At 40.5% G+C, this 18,803-nt stretch overlaps 1 protein-coding gene across 1 annotated transcript; it reads right to left on the bottom strand.

Annotated features, from left to right (window-relative positions):
- Positions 1-1,294: 1,294 nt before the first annotated feature.
- On the bottom strand, positions 1,295-17,538 carry wdsub1 (WD repeat, sterile alpha motif and U-box domain containing 1). Its single transcript, XM_085805551.1, has 12 exons — positions 17,124-17,538; positions 15,428-15,615; positions 13,498-13,584; positions 13,022-13,115; positions 12,166-12,199; positions 12,033-12,073; positions 9,332-9,438; positions 9,189-9,206; positions 8,234-8,260; positions 6,551-6,730; positions 3,732-3,866; positions 1,295-2,979 (listed from the first exon to the last, which is right to left on the bottom strand). Exons 1-12 carry the CDS (start codon positions 17,519-17,521, stop codon positions 2,828-2,830), a joined length of 1,461 nt encoding a protein of 486 aa, XP_085661677.1. The 5' UTR covers positions 17,522-17,538; the 3' UTR covers positions 1,295-2,827.
- Between the last annotated feature and the right edge of the window lie 1,265 nt (positions 17,539-18,803).

Raw genomic sequence — 18,803 nt, 5'->3', positions numbered from 1 at the left:
TTCCATTACAAGTGAGTTCTTCACAGTTCCTCTTCAGCGTCAGCTCCAAACTCACTCGTCTGCACCGTGATCACAGACCACAGTGTGGTTTTCCACACAGCAGTCAATCAACTCGTGTGTCAGAACAACAACAGCCTCAGTACAGATCAGTGGGCGCTGTTGCCGGTGTGTTTTTAAAATTAGCGCTCGCGTCTCTTCCAGTAACAACGCTCTGGCCAATCAAACATCACCAAGAAAAAAAACATTGACGATCGTCAATAACAAGCCTAATAATTATGTAACATTACGACACATTATCAGAACGTCTTGTGCTTTTGAAATCCCTCCGCCCAGCAGCCGTGTCTGGAATGTAGTTCCGGCTGCATTTGCCTCTAAAACAACTCTTGTCTCACAATGTTACATGATTATCTCATAGCGTGGTGAATGTGCAGCTCACAACTTGTCCACCAGAGCATTGTGGAGTTGTTGGATTGTGTATTTGATGAGTTTGATGAAGGACAGGGGAAACTGTACCGTTCACCTCCATTGTGTTCACTGAGCAGCTCACGGCTCTGCCCCGCCGATCTCAAAACAACATGCACCGATCATTAAAGCTAATGAACCTACTGCTATGACTATAGGGATTATGGCGATAGGAGAATTTGCCAAAATGTTGAGCTTATCCCTTTAAGGTAGCAGGGGAGCTGGTCTGAGAACAGCTCCCTTCCCTGAGCCTGTTTTGTAGAAGTTATTGCTGCTGCACTGCATTTACAATCTAGAACCAGTGTTCAACTCAGGCTAACGACGCTTTTTTGCTTACATGTCTACAGCTACACTAGTGTTACTCAAGAAAACCAGACATACCTTAAGTAGGGATGATTTAATAAGAAAAGAGAAAAAAAAGTAGTATATTGTCTCAACTTTTAATTTATTATATCAAATATAGAAGAGAAAGCTTTGTGCACGAATATACAAAACCTCATGCTGTTAGTTGCAGGATATATGACCATTTCTATCGTCAAGTGTCTTTTAAAAAACATTTATATTTGTACGGTGTACACTATATTTGCAGATTATATATATATATTTCCCTGTAAGTGGTTATCTGTCAGCGTTACAGGCTTCAGAGAAACTTTCTGTCCTTCAGATCCTTTTTCTTGGTACATTTGATAAAAAAAAGAAGAAAAAAAAAAGCCCTGTATACAATGACAACGTTGGAAACTTCTCATCATAACCTAATATTGACTTGATTGCTTCAATACTCACAGTATATATATGTTATTTATTTTTGCATAGCAGAGAACTTATTCATATGGAGTGTTTATTGGTTTATTCAGACTCAGACGTTTCAGAGAGTTTACAGGAGTCGACGACGGTTAGAAACTTTTCAGAGACTTTTCATGCTGCTGTTCGTTTACCTTTTAAAGTCATACTATGGATCACAGATTTGTTACCACATGGTCACTGTGGTAGAAATAAAACATGAATGGAGGACGACATTTTCTACATTTTCTTCTTTATTCGCAGTATAATGTTGCAGAAGCTTCAGAGCGACAGTTTAACTTTATTAAAGCCACCACAATAAACTTGCTTGAATGGTAATATGAGCTTTGCACATTTCTGAAAATTGCAAAAAGAAAAGAATGTTATGATGTTAGTGAATGTTATTTTTGCACAGAGGAAAGTAAACATTAAACTTTATCCCTTTAGTATTTATAATTATAAAGTCGATCTACAGAACACAAGTGTATGAAACTACTGACAGTGCAAAGAGTGTTTTGTTATTTCATTAAGACGACCAGTCAGCGCCGCTCATGTTCAGTTAAAGCTGCATTAAGTAAAGTTTCTCAGTCAAGCGAGGGAGTTATTAGTGTTAGAGACACTTACAGCTCCATGTGTTTTTGGTTATTCAGTCAATAAAATGTCATAAATAATTTTAAAAACATGCAGAAAACAAAAGACCTTTTTCCTTTTTTTTGAATCATTGCAAATTTCTTTCTCTTTGCATGCATCTGAGCACCTTTCTTTTTTTTTTTTCTTTTTTGGGTAAAATGAAATTCTTATAAAGTTAATGCACTTTTACTTTTTTCCTTTATGAACTTCAGTAATTGTTCCAGGTGCACAGGTGTCGTATCAGAACCGTTTTATTTCTTTTTTCACTCTCTGCTTCCCCCTGCAGCTGTGGAGTATAATTTACTTTTTTGTGCCGAGGTAACAAGGACGTTACTTTCGGGGTCCAGCATCCAGATGTTGAGTCCAGTGTCTTCACCCTGTGTCTTTCCTCCAACCAGTAAAATCCAGTCCTGGATTATGTACAGATTTTCACGCATTATTATTTATTATTATGCTGAATATCCAGTGACACGAGCGACCAGTGCGCATGCGCAATTCCCGGCAGTGAAAAATATCTTCCATTCGTGGTGGAAAATGCGGCATTTTAAGATTAAAGTGCGTTTTGATAACATTCCTAGCGAAAAAAATCAGCATTTTGTATTCCTTCAGTGAATGTATACGATCTTTCATTTATGTATTGACATGAAGTGAGAGATAGGAGCAGGCCAGCAGGAGGCGCTGTGTCCATTCTTTTTGATTTAAGTCATTGAAGTGTCAAAATCATTCATAAATCAGTCATTTCAAGGTGAAATAATCAAACAGTGTTGATTTAAACAAAGCACTCATAAACGTTGCCTAATGCAGCTTTATGAACGAATCTCACTGCAGAAAAAAAAAACCCAAAAACCAGGTGAAACCGAATCTGTGAACCTGCACAGCTGTGAGCAGCAGTGTGGTCAGGGTTTCTGTTTCTGAGTTATCTCAAACACATCTGCAGCCCAGATGTGCTCCAGCACTAGTGTGTGGTCTTCCAGCGGCCGATGGCCATCTTCAGCGTGTGGTTGGGGGTGAGGAGCGTCGTCAGCAGAGGGAGGTTGGTCATGGGGCTGGAGCGGTTCTTGGTGTTGATCCAGCCCTCGATGGCCTCGCGCTCGTACGAGTAGCCGTCTGTGGAGAAGAAGTGAAAACACACACACACACACACACACACACACACACACACTGACTGATCAATATGTGTTTATATATAAAGACGGTTTATGAACCAAGACCCCCCATGACGAGTCAACTTCCTGTATATACATGTCACGTGGGTTTCTGCACGGCCTTTTTAGGAGACTAGAGGCAGCCTTGAGTGTATTGACTCCAATGGGAAAATTGAACGTGAACACAGATTATGGTCGATCCTTTCTCCCCACAGTCACTGAAGTAAATTTTGAACTCATTTTTCACAAGCCACATCTCTTCTGAACATTTAGAGACGAAAATGGCAATTTTCAGACGGACACATCAGGAGAAAATCCACTTTGTTCACAACTTGTCTCTGTCTCTACGACACAGTCTCGCGAGATTTGGCACGGATCTCCTAGGCAACGTCAAACAAACGGCCGCGAACTCCCGTGAAAACAATTTAAATCATTTTCGTCATGCTAAATATGACTGTAAGTAGTGTAAATTTTTAATGTTATCATGAGAAAATATAAATATCTCACTTTCATCTACCTACAAATTGTATAAATCCACACACACGTTCACAGACGAGGTGGTGACGGTTGGCCACGCCCATTTAGAGAGACAGGAAGTGAAACCATTTCTATCACTGGAGCAGCCTCTCATGGGGTATCTTGGTAAATACTAAATAGAGTATCTTTGTTATATATAAATGACAACAGAGTGAACAGAGTCTGATCGTCTCTCACCAGCAGCGATGACCGGCTCCCTCATCAGCTCTCTGGTGATTGGACACAGGAACTCATCGGGAACACCTGAGCAGGCCGACTCGCTCCGCAGCTCCTCCACCTTCCTCAGGAGTTTGTTGCGAAGGCCGACGGACTCTAAACACACAGAAAAAATAAAAAAGAAGAGGGAGGAGGAGGAGGATAAATAACAGCCCCATTAAAGCAGGAGTAAGTGATCCGGTGGTTTTGTCTAACTTCCTGTCAGCAGATGGAGTTAGCAGCCCCCGCCCTCGTCATGGATCTATTGGTCCTCGTCCCTACGTCACCACATTCAGGCGCATCCCTTGGCTGCACACACAGAGAGGACTGCCCCTTTATGCCGTTCTCTCTCCTCATTGGATAAAGGTTGTAGGATACAAGGAAAGTTTTCTCCTGGGCTCAGAGCAGAGCAGAGTGACTGACAGACCCGTGTTTCAGACCAAACACTCTATAGAAGTGATTGCTGTCGGAAGATACAACTATTTAAGACTTAGATTAACACAAACATTCACCTGACTTCTGCTTTAAAGGTATATTACGTAGGAATTCCCCCCATCTAGCGGTGCGGTTGCATATCGGAACGTATTCTGGATGTTGCATTCACGTGAAATGGGGCAGACGTCAGACAGACAACAGACGCTGCATGTAACAGGATAAACAAGCGTCTATGTAAACAAGTGGTCCGACAGCACGAGGCAAAACAATACAGGCCTGACAACACGTTGTCATGGTGATGTGGTATTGTTTTACCGTCTTTCTCTGGTGGAGTAAAATGACATCCGGTTGGTTTGCCGACGGCCGTCTGCCTGACTGCACCTGAATGCAACACCGGTGCCTCCGTCCTTCCTCACACTACACAGTGGTGACAGTTTTAACAGGCCGTTTCCGTGGTTACCTACGGTCACGATGCAACATGGCTGCCTCGGTTCGGTGCGTCGCCCACTTATGTATTTCTAACGACTTGTAACAACTCATTCTAAGGAACCAGAAAGCTTTCATCTGGATGCAGCTGTGATTCACCTTCAGTCAAATACGCATTTATGAAAGACAGGTTTGATTTTTGATCATAAAAAGCCAAATAAGTTACACACTGGGGCTTTAAGCCTCCTGGGTCTCAGGAGGAACAATCTGAACTGACACTGGTATAAATAAGATCAATGTCGAGGCTTCGAGCCGTCGGCTATTGGAGCATTTAGCACTTTTTCACTCTTGGACGGGAAAATTTGTGAGCGTGGGTGAGCGTGAACATGGCGGGGAGCTGCTGTCTGTCCGCCGCAAAGTTAGAAGTCCAGGACTGCATCTTAGCTTTTTTTATAACCTATAATTTTGTTTTGCAAATAAGAAAGTAATTATCAAAACATGCAACATGCAACTGGATATGAGAGCTTTTGCAGACCTGGTTCAGTCTGTTTGGTTTTTATTATGCAGCTTCTTTAAAAACACATTTATTGATTTCCCTCCCACCTCTGAGGAACACGCTCCTGTTGTTCTCTCTCTCTGTTTTCTAACAAGTCGCTGCTGTAAACCGACGAGGAGTTGGATTGACAGCAGTGACTTGTGGGATGGAGACGGCTCCATGACGACGGAGCTGCTACACTGACATGAGCAGCGACAAAACGACACTCTCACTTTTTTCTTTTTCTTTTTCTTTTTACCCCTGTGGTTCAGAACTTCAGACAGAAATGACAAGACACGACCCGGAGGCTTCATCTGCAGGTGTAAATCCACTTCACATCTTAAAGGAAACATGTTTTTCTTTTTTTTTAAGACAGAAACACTTAAGCCCTTAAAGGGATAGTTCAACATTTTGGCATATTGGCCCATTGCCATAATCCCTATAGTCATAGCAGTAGGTTTGTTACCTTTAATTGTCGGTGCAAGCTGTTTTTAGAACGGTGGAGCAGAGCCGTGAGCTGCTCAGAGCTACGCTACGGAGGCTCATTATGGGATTTCTTGGTTTCCCTCATCATCAAACTCATCAAATACACAATCCAACAACTCCACAACGCTCTGGTGGACAAGTTGTGAGCTGCACATTCACCACGCTATGAGATAATAACACAACGTTACCACACAGAGTTGTTTTAGAGGGAAATACAGAGACTGTTGATGAAAAACTGTCCCTGAAGGCAACGCGCATCAGCGGTTTTGCATGAATTTCCCTCTACAACAACTCTGTGTGGTAACGTTGTGTTATTATCTCATAGCGTGGTGAATGTGCAGCTCACAACTTGTCCACCAGAGCGTTGTGGAGTTGTTGGATTGTGTATTTGATGAGTTTGATAACCAAGAAATCCCATTAGCCCCGTAGCGTAGCTCTGAGCAGCTCACGGCTCTGCTCCACCGTTCTAAAAACAGCTTGCACCGACAATTAAAGGTAACGAACCTACTGCTATGACTATAGGGATTATGGCAATGGGCCAATTTGCCAAAATGTCTATCCCTTTAAGTTGAGTTGATAGCTTCTTCCAGTGCAGACTAATTCTAATTATTATGTAATCTCGCTGAGAGTATAAAACCTCCATCACCATTCACACACACACACACACACACACACACACACACGCTCTCTGTGATTTAATGGGCCACGTTTGATCCATGTAATAGGTAGAAAAATCCCTAATAATCCACACGTCCACGTTCAATCTCACAAGAGCAGAGTGTGTAATACTCACACAAGACTGAGAATAAGACTCTCTATACTTTTACATCCTGGACAATAGGAGGAGGGACTGATGGAGTGTGTGTTTCTGTGTGTGTGTGTGTGTGTGTGTGATGCTCGTCCCCTCCTCCTCCCTCACCTATGAGCAGCTCTGACGCCAGCGTTTCCTTGGTGAGGCCGAGCAGCTCCGTCCCGTCTATGTTGTTGGCCCTGAACTTGTCGACCAGCCGCTCGAGGCCTTCCTCCGCCAGCCACTCCGACACGTCCTCCTCCGACCAATCGGCCACCAGCAGCTGCAGGCGGCCCGCCGAGGCTCTCCCTGGGGCGGCGGTGAGTCAGTCGAGTAATAAAGACACAGAGAGAGAGAGAAGAGAGAAGAGGGAGAGAGAAAGGTGCAAACCCCGCTGCTGCTGATTATTGATCAAGGAGCAGCACCATGTGTAACGATGTCGACCAGCGTCATCGAGACTTTCACTCACAGACTCGGAGAAACTGCACAGAGCTCTTTAGAAATAAGAGACTCAACATGGACTTGATCTAAATCACATGTGTCAAACTCAAGGCCCGCGGGCCAAATGTGGTCCGCCATGTCATTTTATGTGGCCCGCGAGTGCTTAATTGACCCTTCGCGTAAGCCCCGCCCCCTTGGTTACTGTTGCTACGCCGGGCAAGCTTTCACTCCCAGCCATGCTCCTGGCAATATTTGGTATCGATTTCAAAGGAAATATCAGCAAATTTCTGGATAAACTGTTCTGAGATAATAGAGAGAAGAAGTCACAAAGATCATTCATAGTTTTCAGTGACGTGACTCGCGCAGGAGGATAAAACATCTGTTCAACGACAAGACTGGACAATGTACAGAGCAGCAGTAAGGGCTGGTCATTTCACCGTCTATCAACCCACCAAGACTTAGCTCATCTCACTGGTCATGAAACGTTGTCAAACTGCAAGTTTTTGGGCGATTGTGAACCACATACAGCTTTGGCTGCTGTTTTTTTTCTCCCACCGCTGTATCAGTCAGTGAAAGCAGTCCCTGCCTGGAGGATCCCTCGCCTAAAAGCCCAGGTAAAAGCCCTAAAAGCCCAGGTGAAAGCCCTAAAAGCCCAGCTGTCATTTCGGAGGTGAACATATGGTTATCCCCATATTTACACTTGCTCAAGTCGAAAAAAAAGTCAGCTCGTATCTGAACATCTCTATATTGCTGCTGCTGCCGCCACCGCCGTAGTAGCAGCAGCAACAACAACATCCTTCTCTACAAACAAATGTTTTTCGTCCTAGTCTCAAAATGCGTCCACAAAAGCAAACGTAATGACTCACTGCCAAAAGCTTGCCAGGCCTATAGTTACGGTTGCTAACGTAGGATTGGACAATAGCCGTTTGTGGGAGGAGTTGGCGAAGGGTCAATTATGTCCAATTATCTTTGGCCCGCATGATAATATCTAATTATGGCCCGCCGGTATGTTGATATTGGTTAATGGTTAATCATGTGCATCCCTACGTAATTAGAAATGACTACTGTATATGGAAAGCTGCAGATAGAGCCATTAGAAATGAATGCAACTGATTGTTTTTTAAATTTAATTTATTTAATGATTATTGTTGTTTTATATGCAATAACTTACAAGCTTTATTAGTTTTAGGTTCAATATGTGCAAAAAGGTCATTTCAGTAAGTTCTCAATAAACAACCATGTGGCCCTCGACTTGTACCATTTTTTTAAATTCTGGCCCGCGGCGTATTTGAGTTTGACACCCCTGATCTAAATGGATCAACCAAAAAAATGATTGAAACATGCACACACAGTTTTCTATCAGTTTCCTACCGTTTCTTGCTGTCAGAGCCGACTCCTCTGAAACGCACAGAAACACAGTGACAGCGACTGTAACTGTAACATGAGCAATTCAATGCAATCTCTGAGCAAACCTGCAGAGTGAGTGAGGTCACGATCACAACACCTGCATCGTTCACAAACAAGATCAAACACATTCTGCAACATCACAAGATACAAGAAGCTGCTGCCTCTTCCTCACTTCACTGTTTTATCTCATACTGTTGATAATATGCTCTGTGTTTTTAGAATAGCCGCCTATTATGGACTGGTGTTGAAAATTAGCACAACCAAGCAAAGCATCTGGTCTGTCCACTGTATTTGTAATGTCCATATCAAATAAAATAAACATACTCTACATACTGACACTGGTCACATTTACCAGAATATAGACGTGTACTGTACATCTCTAAATATATACACTGCAAAAACTCAAAATCTTTCCAAGAATATTTGTCTAATTTCTAGTCAAAACTAATCTCTTTCCTCTTAAAATAAGACTCACCACCTAAAAATTTACTTTTTTTTTTAAGATTAATTTTTGTGCTTGCAATAAGAAAGAAAAACTTGCTCCACTATCAGATTCTTCTACTTATTTCAAGTGAAAATCTGCTTGAAAGAAGTAGAAAGTGTCTAAAAACAAGCTGCTTTTTAATGCAACGAGTCTTATTTTAAAGGGATAGTTCAACATTTTGGCAAATTGGCCCATTGCCATAATTCCTATAGTCATAGCAGTAGGTTTGTTACCTTTAATTGTCGGTGCAAGCTATTTTTAGAACGGCGGAGCAGAGCTTCAAGCTGCTGGCTAATGGGATTTCTTGGTTTCCCTCAACAAACTCATCAAATACACAGTTTTGGTAACATTTTGAGTTTTTGCAGTGTATATACAACATCTTAAAGAGATTTTCATTTAAATAAGTAAAAAAAGAAAAGAAAAGAGAAAACTAACCAGGCAGCGACTTCCCGTCTGTGCGTTGGACACCAGGTGCAGCAGCAGAAGAGAGAGAAAAAAAACAACAGATTAGAAAACACAACGGGTGTGATTACGTGGTATAAACATTAGTGTATCTGAGTGAGTTTGTGTTCTGCCACCGTGGCCGCTGCCTCCGTCCTCCAGCCTCCAGATGTTCACCGTCTTGTCCATCGATCCCGTGGCGATGAGCGGCGACGTGGGAGAGAAGCAGCAGGCCGTCACGTACCTGCAGCCCACGACAGAGAGAAACATCACAGAGCTGCTAGTGGTCGTGTTCATGTTCATGTGCAACAACAACATTTTTCTGTAATTGTTTGCACTATTATTGCATCGTATTATAATTGTTTAACTATTGTAAAGCACATTGAGTTGACTGCTTATTTATTATTTATTATGTTTTGTTTTTTATTATCTGTTTTTATTGGGTATTTGGGTATTTTAGCATCTTGATAAGAACTTATCACTTTTAATTGTCTTAACTGTTTTAAATGTTTTATCTACTGTGGATGCATGACGCTTTTTACTGCACAAGAAGTTTAACTACTGTACAGGTACGATAAGGTAAACTGAACCTGAGATTAACCAGTCAAAGGCAAACAGCTTAGTGTGAATATATGAATCAAAACATGTAAAACTATTGTGTTAAAAACAGTAGTTTAGTGTTTTCAAGGTCTTGGTTTTGTCTCGGTCTCAGTCGAACTGGACTCTGGTCTCTCTCACTTTGGTTTCTGTGATATAATTCACAGATAATTCAAATAGTTGTACTAAAGTCTCTGCTTGTGTAACCATCTGAACAACTTGGTGTCACCAGTGGGAGGAGACTTAAGCAGGTTCTGTGCTGTGTTCTTCCGTTCAATACAAACTTTTTTTTACATTAAATATGGTTTAGATTTTAGATCAAATCATCTTTTCTTTTTTAGCTGAGGAGGAATAATGTAAATATCAAGACACATGAGTTATTATGAGCATTATTATGTGGCCTCGTCTTGACCACAACACTAAAAAACAGCTCATAAAACAAAACTGTGACTGTGTGATGATGCAGCTCCGTGCTCAGCGCTCACACTGACTGTCCTAAATCTTAATCTGGATCTTTGCAGCATCTTATTTAAAGGACCTGAGAGTCAGAGGCTGCACTTCAGCCGTTGAAGGGTTAAAAGGCCTGAAACTGCAGCAGCGACGGAGTCGTTCTCCATCACAGGGTCAGTTCACTGCAGCAGAAAGAGAAAGACAAGCTGCTCTGAGATCTAAATAAGGATTAAAACTGATTTTCCGGTGGATTCAGGGAAGTCAAGGCAACGTTAATGAGGACAATCTGTCTAAAGCCGGAGCTGGATCGCTCAGAAATGTTGATCCACAAAAGCTTCTTGGCTTCAAACAATGTTTCTATAAACTCTGAGTAGGAACTGAGAGAAGCTGAGCCCCCTCCTGATCCTGTCACACCTTCATATTATCACTCCGTCTGAAATCAAATGAGCTTCCTGGAGTCATTCTGTCGAGTGGTTTTCTCATTCACTCACTCCTGCTGCGTTTATCCACTTTCTGCAAAAAAAAAAAAAACCTCCTGTCGCTCGTCGCTCGTCTTCTCCCACTTCACTTTGTGATTTTCCCCCAAAAATGACTTTCATTCGCTTGACTGAAAGGAACTGAGCCGCTGCCTTTCAATCACAGGTGGCTGGATGGACGTATAAATAGCTGGTAAGTGTGATCGTATGTGTGTATATATATATATGTGTGTGTGTGTGTGTGTGTGTGTGTGTGTGGTGAGAGCTGTTCCACCTTTTTCCTATAAAAGCAGGTTGAATGTTTTGTGACCACAGATCATCAGAGTGTGTTTGTGATACCGTCTCCAGTGTCTTTCCTACCACTGACTTCCTGTTGTTGTGACTGAGGCTCATTTACCTTCATGGCTTGTTTTATATCCCATAATAATTCCTTATATCAGAAGTAAAAAAAAACACAAAACAAACCAGGAAACATGTTCTTCCTCAGCTCCTCTTCCTGAGTTACAGCACCGAATAATGACCAAAAGGTTTTTGCAGAACATTGCGATGAACATTGCGGCTTGAAAACATCATCATTTTATCCTTTTACAGATATTAGCGTTTAATTGTGTGTCATAATAAGTAGTGTATGAGATGGTGAGTTATGAGAAAAAACACGTTTTGTGAGTCGCCAGTGATTTCGACCTTTGAAACATTACTCAGATACTCGGTTCAGGAGACTAAAAAACATAATGTGTCACTGTGGAGACACAAACTAGACTGAAAAAACATCCAGTTTTCTGTTGAATTTAACAGAAAAAGTCCATAAAATGAGAAATAAGTACTTAATATAATGTTTTTTAAGTATTAACTTTGAAAAGTGGATTTTCCTCCAATGAATGGTTTTTAAACTGAGACTGAACTTTTATATTTCTAAACAGAAGAAGCAGGAGAGAAACTGCATGAAAAGACTCTTTTGTCAATTCTGCACAAACATCAAGTGGTGAAGTGTAAACAAGCCAAAATTGACTGAATAAATCAAAACTGCAAGAGTAATTATCTTTTTTTTTCCCCATTCAAACTGCTTCATAATACTTATTATCTTTCAAATCACAGAGGTTTTTGAAACTCATGCTGTTGATTCGATTTACCAGAAAAACAAATCACTACTTTTGTGTGAACAAGTTGTTAAAATACTGAAGATCTCTCATTCTTTCAGACACAAAATGTCAATAAAAGATATTTTTAAAGGTGCAAATAATATTCAGTTTGTTAGGGTGAGAATGTTTTCACACAGTGATAAAATAAAAACACATGAACAGAAGTGAATATTTACCTGTCGTGCTGCTTCAGTGTGTAAAGCAAAACTGCATTTTTCTGCAAAATAAACAAAATGTGTTAAAAAACAAAAAAGTTAAACGTTCTGAAGAGTTTTAAGTTCATAATAAAAACTACAACTTGATACTCACGGCATCGTAAATTGTCACAGTTTTGTCCACAGAGCTGAAGGAAATAAAAACATTAAATTGCAGCTTTGTCATTAATATATATATATTTTTTTTTTCCATCTCTGCTGCTGTCGCTCAGTGAGGAATAAAGCGACCTGTGTCTCCCCCCAGTGGCCGCGGCCCGGTACTGCAGCCTCAGATCTGTGTCAGAGGTGGCCTACTTCTGTGTCCAGGCAAACAATCTATATTTTACATCACAGGCTCTTGATCCTAAATAGATCAAGACAGAGATACTCATCCATTTTATATCAAAGAAGAGAGAAATGTGATGTGAAATATACATTTAATACGTGGATCAAAACTATAGCAACGTCTTGTTCCCTTGGTTAGAAATCCGAGATATGTAATTTGTTTTTAGTTTTTTTAGATTTTTAGTTTAAACTCGATTTTTTCCATCATGTTTCCTATATATTCATCTTGCTGTTTTGAAAAATCAACCATGCAAAATATCAAAAAGTCTCAATCAGTCTCTTCAGTGTCTGATATTTTATGACGTCGCTGTAAAACTATGAACCTTTGCACCATTTTCTGAGGAGCGACCAGGACTTTGACTGAACTGTATCAGCTCAGGGAGTCACAACTATCATAACCAAACTCTTCAAATTAACATTATCACACATTATTCTTCTTATTACTATTATTAAAAATGACTTCAACAGCAAGTAAAGTGGAGTAAATGATCATTGTGATGGATTAACTACTCTGCACATTAATGTTTGATCCAATATGATGGTGATCTTTAAACCAGGTAAATCGTACAGAGGCTAAAAGATGAAAAACCTCTTTTCTTTACACTTTCTTAAACTTGATCTCTCACCCCGACATGAGCAGCTGTCCGTCTGAGGAGAAGGCGCAGGAGAGGACCGGCGCCGACTGACCGGTGAACGTGTGCAGGAGCTGCATCTTATAAACTACAAGAAAGGAGAGAAACAGCTGATGTTAAACACACAAACGAGACAAATATTCACAACAAGAGCAGTCCAAATGAGCAGGTGAACTTGAAGCAGGTCGGACTGATTTTAGATTAGATATTCTAGGTATGAGAAATTCACAAAAACCAAAGGAAAATAATAATAAGAAAAGCATAAAGAAGCTGATTTAAAAATGTAAAAGTAAAAAAACATTTCACCTGCTGCACATGTAACAACCTTTTTTCCTTCATGTCCTTGTGGTAAAATACCACATCACCGTGTTATTATATTAAAACACGTGTCAGACTCAGACGTGTCTCTAGTCTAGATAACTACTAACTACTGTTTGTGCAGAATGAGGAAGTCTGTAAAGTCTCTGTACCTCCAGATGTGAACTTGTTGATGGTCCAGACCTTCAGGAGACTGTCCTGTCCACACGACGCCAGACGAAACTGCACCACATCACCGCCTGAGACACAGACACACAAACTAATAAACAAAACACTGACTGATGCAAAGAGAAGCACAAACTGTGTTCAAATTTTTCTTAATTATATAGTTTAATATTTGCATTTCATCTTAAATTATTCACTCTTAATGTGAGTTTATTGGTCACAATATACTGTACTGTCATTGTACTTTATATTTCCTGTTGTTGTTAATGTTTAATTTGTGAGGTCCTGTTCATATATAAAATGTTGAGGTACTTGTACTTTACTTGGGTGTTTCTGTTTCATGACACCCTATAATAATGATAATCTATAATCTAACAGATTATGACGCCTAGTTTTGTCTTGAGACATCTGTGAGCTGCTGCTTTTAAGATTTTTCCTTTAATCATCTAAAACTGTTTCATTTAAATAACGGTTTGAGATTGAAATTGGTAGAATCATCTAAATACATCACAAGAAAAGAGAAAACCTTCACGTTTAACTTGTGGAGCTCAATTAAACCATGTGATTATGAAGCAGCAACAACAGTAACACGCTAAACGTTTAATGGATGCAGTTGTCAGTTATTAATCTGATGTAACATTGACAGGGAACGACTTTTAATGCTTTTAGTACATTTTGTTGACAACACGTCTGTAATTTCACTAAAGTAAGTTTTCGAATACTGTACAAAACTTATATTGGTAATGTAGAGATTTTAATTATCTGAATATTTCCAGCATCATTGAGCCTCTGTGTAAATCTCTGTTGAACTTTCTGATAATAAGATGTGAAGCAGTTTTACTTTAAAGGGATATTCCAACATTTTTTTTCGTGTCTTGCCTCACTTCTGAGTCCATGACCAGCAGATAGACACCATCCTTTCCACTGTGCGTGCAGTAACCATGGAGATAGAGCCGTATCGCCCGTAATTAGCTTAGCTCAAACACTGGAAGTGTATGGGTAGTGTTAGCCTGCCTCCACCTAAAGTCGCGAATTAGCTTAGCTCAAACACTGGAAGTGTATGGGTAGTGTTAGCCTGCCTCCACCTAAAGTCACTAATTAGCTTAGCTCAAACACTGGAAGTGTATGGGTAGTGTTAGCCTGCCTGCTACCCGAGCTGAAATCAGCAGTCAGAAGCTGATTTCATTTTAGCTCTAAACTCTGTAAATATATCACTTTATCAACATTTCAAACATGTTTAGGTGAGAAAGTAGCCGTTTAGATCAGCAGTGTGTTGTTAATTTGTCTAAATACCAGCTGTTTACAATTTTGTTCGGACGAATTCGGCGCTACTCAAGCTAGCCGTTGTGACCAATGCACTTCCGGTTACTTTCACAAAATAAAACACCCGTTGCCCTTTACATACAGAAAACCATGACGATAGAATTTGTGCTTTTACTTTGAAACAGGAAGCTAACCTACCCTCGATGTAGCTAGCTTGAACCAAAATAAAGCGTCTTTGCTTGAACCCTCCGTTTTGACCGATCTCGTCCCGTTAGCGGCATTTGACCGCTCAAGATGCCTTACCGGAGAGTTTTGTAGCTCTGAGACGAAGATCGGCCCGCCGGTTTCCCTTTAGAGTTGCTGAAGAGTTTCTCTGATGACTTTAGGTGGATGCAGGCTAACACTACCCATACACTTCCAGTGTTTGAGCTAAGCTAATTACGGCGATACGGCTCTATCTCCATGGTTACTGCACGCACAGTGGAAAGGATGGTGCCTATCTGCTGGTCATGGACTCAGGAGTACTTCCCTTTAAGTATCTACACTCCAAGTTTTAAGGTTTTCATTCTTCATTCCTCTGTGTGTGTGTGTGTGTGTGTGTGTGTGTGTGTGTGTGTGTGTGTGTGTGTGTGTGTGTGTGTGTGTGTGTCTCACCAGTGAGGACCCCGGGGGCGAAGCTGCAGCAGGTGACCCCCAGGTCGTGGACGTTCTTCTCCGCGTGCAGCTGGTTCATGTTCAGGTCCCACAGACGCAGGTCTCCGTAGCTGGAGCCGCTCACGAACATCTGGCTGCACGGGCTGAAGGAGCACGCCACCACGCTGGTGTCGGTCACCTCGCCGCTCCTGGACACACACACACGCACGCACGCACGCACGCACGCACGCACGCACGCACGCACGCACGCACGCACGCACGCACGCACGCACGCACGCACGCACGCACGCACGCACGCACGCACGCACGCACACACACACACACACACACACACACACACACACACACACACACACACACACACACACACACACACACACACACACACACACACACACACACACACACACACACACACACACACACACACACAGTCCAACAACAGGTAGAACTGGATGAATAATGTGTAAACTTGGGTTTTAAATTTAAACTTTCTTTTGCTTGTTGTTACTTCATGCCTGTCTCTGTCTGTGCATAAATTTATGTTTGTTTTCAAAAAAGCACTTCAGTGCAAAACCTCTCTAGGGTAAAACAATTTCAGTATTTTTACATAATGTTCATTCACAGTATTTTTACTGTATTCATTAACAGTATTAACTTTTTTTCAATTAAAGTATTACTGGATTTTCATTTGCAGTATTCATACTATTGTTCAATCATAGTATTGCAATATAAGTGCTTTTTTCAATTAGTTTAGCTTCATTTATACTTCACTGTTATTGGGTTTACATTGGGGAAGAATTAAAGTACGACCAAATATTTTCCCATAATCCTTTGCTATTTACAGTTACATACTGTAGCCTATACATGTTTTACAGTATCTTGCTGCACATCTTACAGTAAAATACAGTTCAATTACAAATCAGTTACAGTTTACCAATATCAGATGTCTAAAAATGGTTAGGTGAACAGGGCGTATATATATACTGTATACTGTATGGTTCTTTGCCCAATAAAGGGTAATGGTTTTGTTTGTGAAGCACTTTGGTGCAAAGACTGTTTGCTTTAAGGTGCTGTATAAATGAAATAAACCTGAAACTTGAACTTAAATGCAAACAGTGTGTTGAGGAGAGATGTTTGCACTGACTGCTGGAGGTCTGTCAACAGATGTTCTCTCTAGAAAATACTGAAAATGTACAAAATGTGATGATATTTTAAAGATACACTGCAAAAACTCAAAATCTTCCCAAGAATATTTGTCTTATTTCTTGTCAAAATGTCTCATTTCTGGTCAAAACTAATCTCTTTCCATTTAAAATAAGACTCATCACCTAAAAAATCAACTTGTTTTTAGATCATTTTCACTTGTTTCAAACAAATTTTCACTTGAAATAAGTAGAAAAATCTGCCAGTGAAAGCAAGTTTTTTGTGCTTGTAATAAGGAAGAAAAACTTGCTCCACTATCAGATTATTTCAAGTGAAAATCTGCTTGAAAGAAGTAAAAAGTGTCTAAAAACAAGCTGCTTTTTAATGTGATGAGTCTTATTTTAAGTATAATGAGATTTGTTTTGACTAGAAATGACATTTTGACTAGAAATAAGACAAATATTCTTGGTAAGATTTTGAGTTTTTGCAGTGTACTTCTAACATAATCTGATCAGCAGCAGCTTAACTAAATCTAACTTTCCGTGTTTACCTGACGAGCTGCTTGGAGGGGAAGTCCCACAGCGCCACGGTGCCGTCCGACGCTCCGGAGACCAGGTGTTTGGAGTCGGGGGACAGAGCGCAGACCCTGACGGGGCCGCGGCCCGGGTGCTCCATGACGGCCTCGATCTCCCCGGTGACGGTCGACCAGACGACCACGGTGGCGTCGGTGGAGCAGGAGGCCAGGAACTGTCCGCAGGGGCTGAAGCAGCAGCAGTGGACGCCGTAGCCGTGGCCCGACAGCGGAGAGAAGGGCAGCTCCGAGAAGTCGCCGGCGTCGTACAGACGCAGCGTTTTGTCCCCCGAACACGTGGCCAGATGTTTGGCCGAGAAGCAGCACCAGTTGACGTCATCTCGGTGGTGCTGCAGCGTGCAGATCAAAGACGTCATTTGGAGAAGCTGCTCCTCGCAGTTCACAGGGAGAGAGAGAAGGAGAAAAAACACATTATTATTATTATAAACAGGAAGAGGAGCAAAAATATGCAAATATTAGGGCTGGGACGATACGCTTCTCTCCCGATTCGATTCTTCTACGATTTTTTGGATGGCGATTCGATTTAAATTGCGATTCTACGATATTGCCGATTCTCTCGATTTTTAGTCTTTAGCATTTTTAACATTTATCTGCACACAAATACTGTAGAAGCCTATAAATTAACATACTCCATTATAAAGTGAACTTAAACCCTTTTCAAAACCTGGACTCTCTGTATGTAAAAAAGGCGAACAAATGCACAATATTAAAAAAAATCAAACAAACAAACAAAAAAAATTAAAAAAAAAAAAAATAAAAAAATCGATTTTTTAAAAGAAAAATCGATTTAAAAATCGTCCAAAAAGATATCGCGATATTCATGTGAGTCGATTTTTTCTCCCACCCCTAGGAAATATTCTCATGTGTGTAAAAAACTCTCATTGATTCATTCACAGCTGTTGATCTTTAATCAAATCCAAAGTTGTGAGAAAACAAATTGCAAGAAACAATGCAAAAAAGAGGTGTAAGAAAAACATCAATACATTAAAATACTGTAATATTTTATGACCTATCAATAGTTTATTAATTGTTTACATGGTGATAGTGGTTTTATTCTGTATTTGAGCCTCTGTTCTGTGTTAATTCTTCTGTTCAGTACAAATAGTATTTAGTTAATATCATGTAAGATGTTATCGCTGTGAAATACAAATACAGGTGCAACTTTTCTGATTTGTTTCCTAGACACAACCAAAGGATCTGAGATGAAACATCAAACAGGATGAACCGTCTCGTATGAGCATCAGTTTTGTTTTTAACAGCCTTCGTCTGTTGGATCGACTCATTAATGCTGATGATCGACAATAATAAACAGCAGAAGAACTGAAGCAAACCAGCTGATTAATTAATATGTTTATGGAAACGACATTTAACAGCTCATAAACTTTCTGATGCAACAGAATATCAAAGATGTTTCTCAAGCAGAAAAAGCTCAAACACTCACATTATAAAATGTTTATATTGGGGTTTCAAACATGGAAAAACTAAATTAAAATCTCTCATTAGGTCTCTACAATCTCTGCAATAATTAGGCTGCATGATCAACACAGACTTCACTGACAACGATTTTGATGATCAATTAATGGTTTTGTGAGTTTATAAACAAAATGCTAAAAGATGTGCAGCTGTTTTTTTGTCATA

The sequence above is a fragment of the Trachurus japonicus genome, chromosome 3 (assembly GCF_045865225.1).
Source record: "Trachurus japonicus isolate A0001 chromosome 3, Traja_1.0".
Lineage (NCBI taxonomy): Eukaryota > Metazoa > Chordata > Actinopteri > Carangiformes > Carangidae > Trachurus > Trachurus japonicus.
This window is presented reverse-complemented; position numbering and strand designations above follow the sequence as displayed.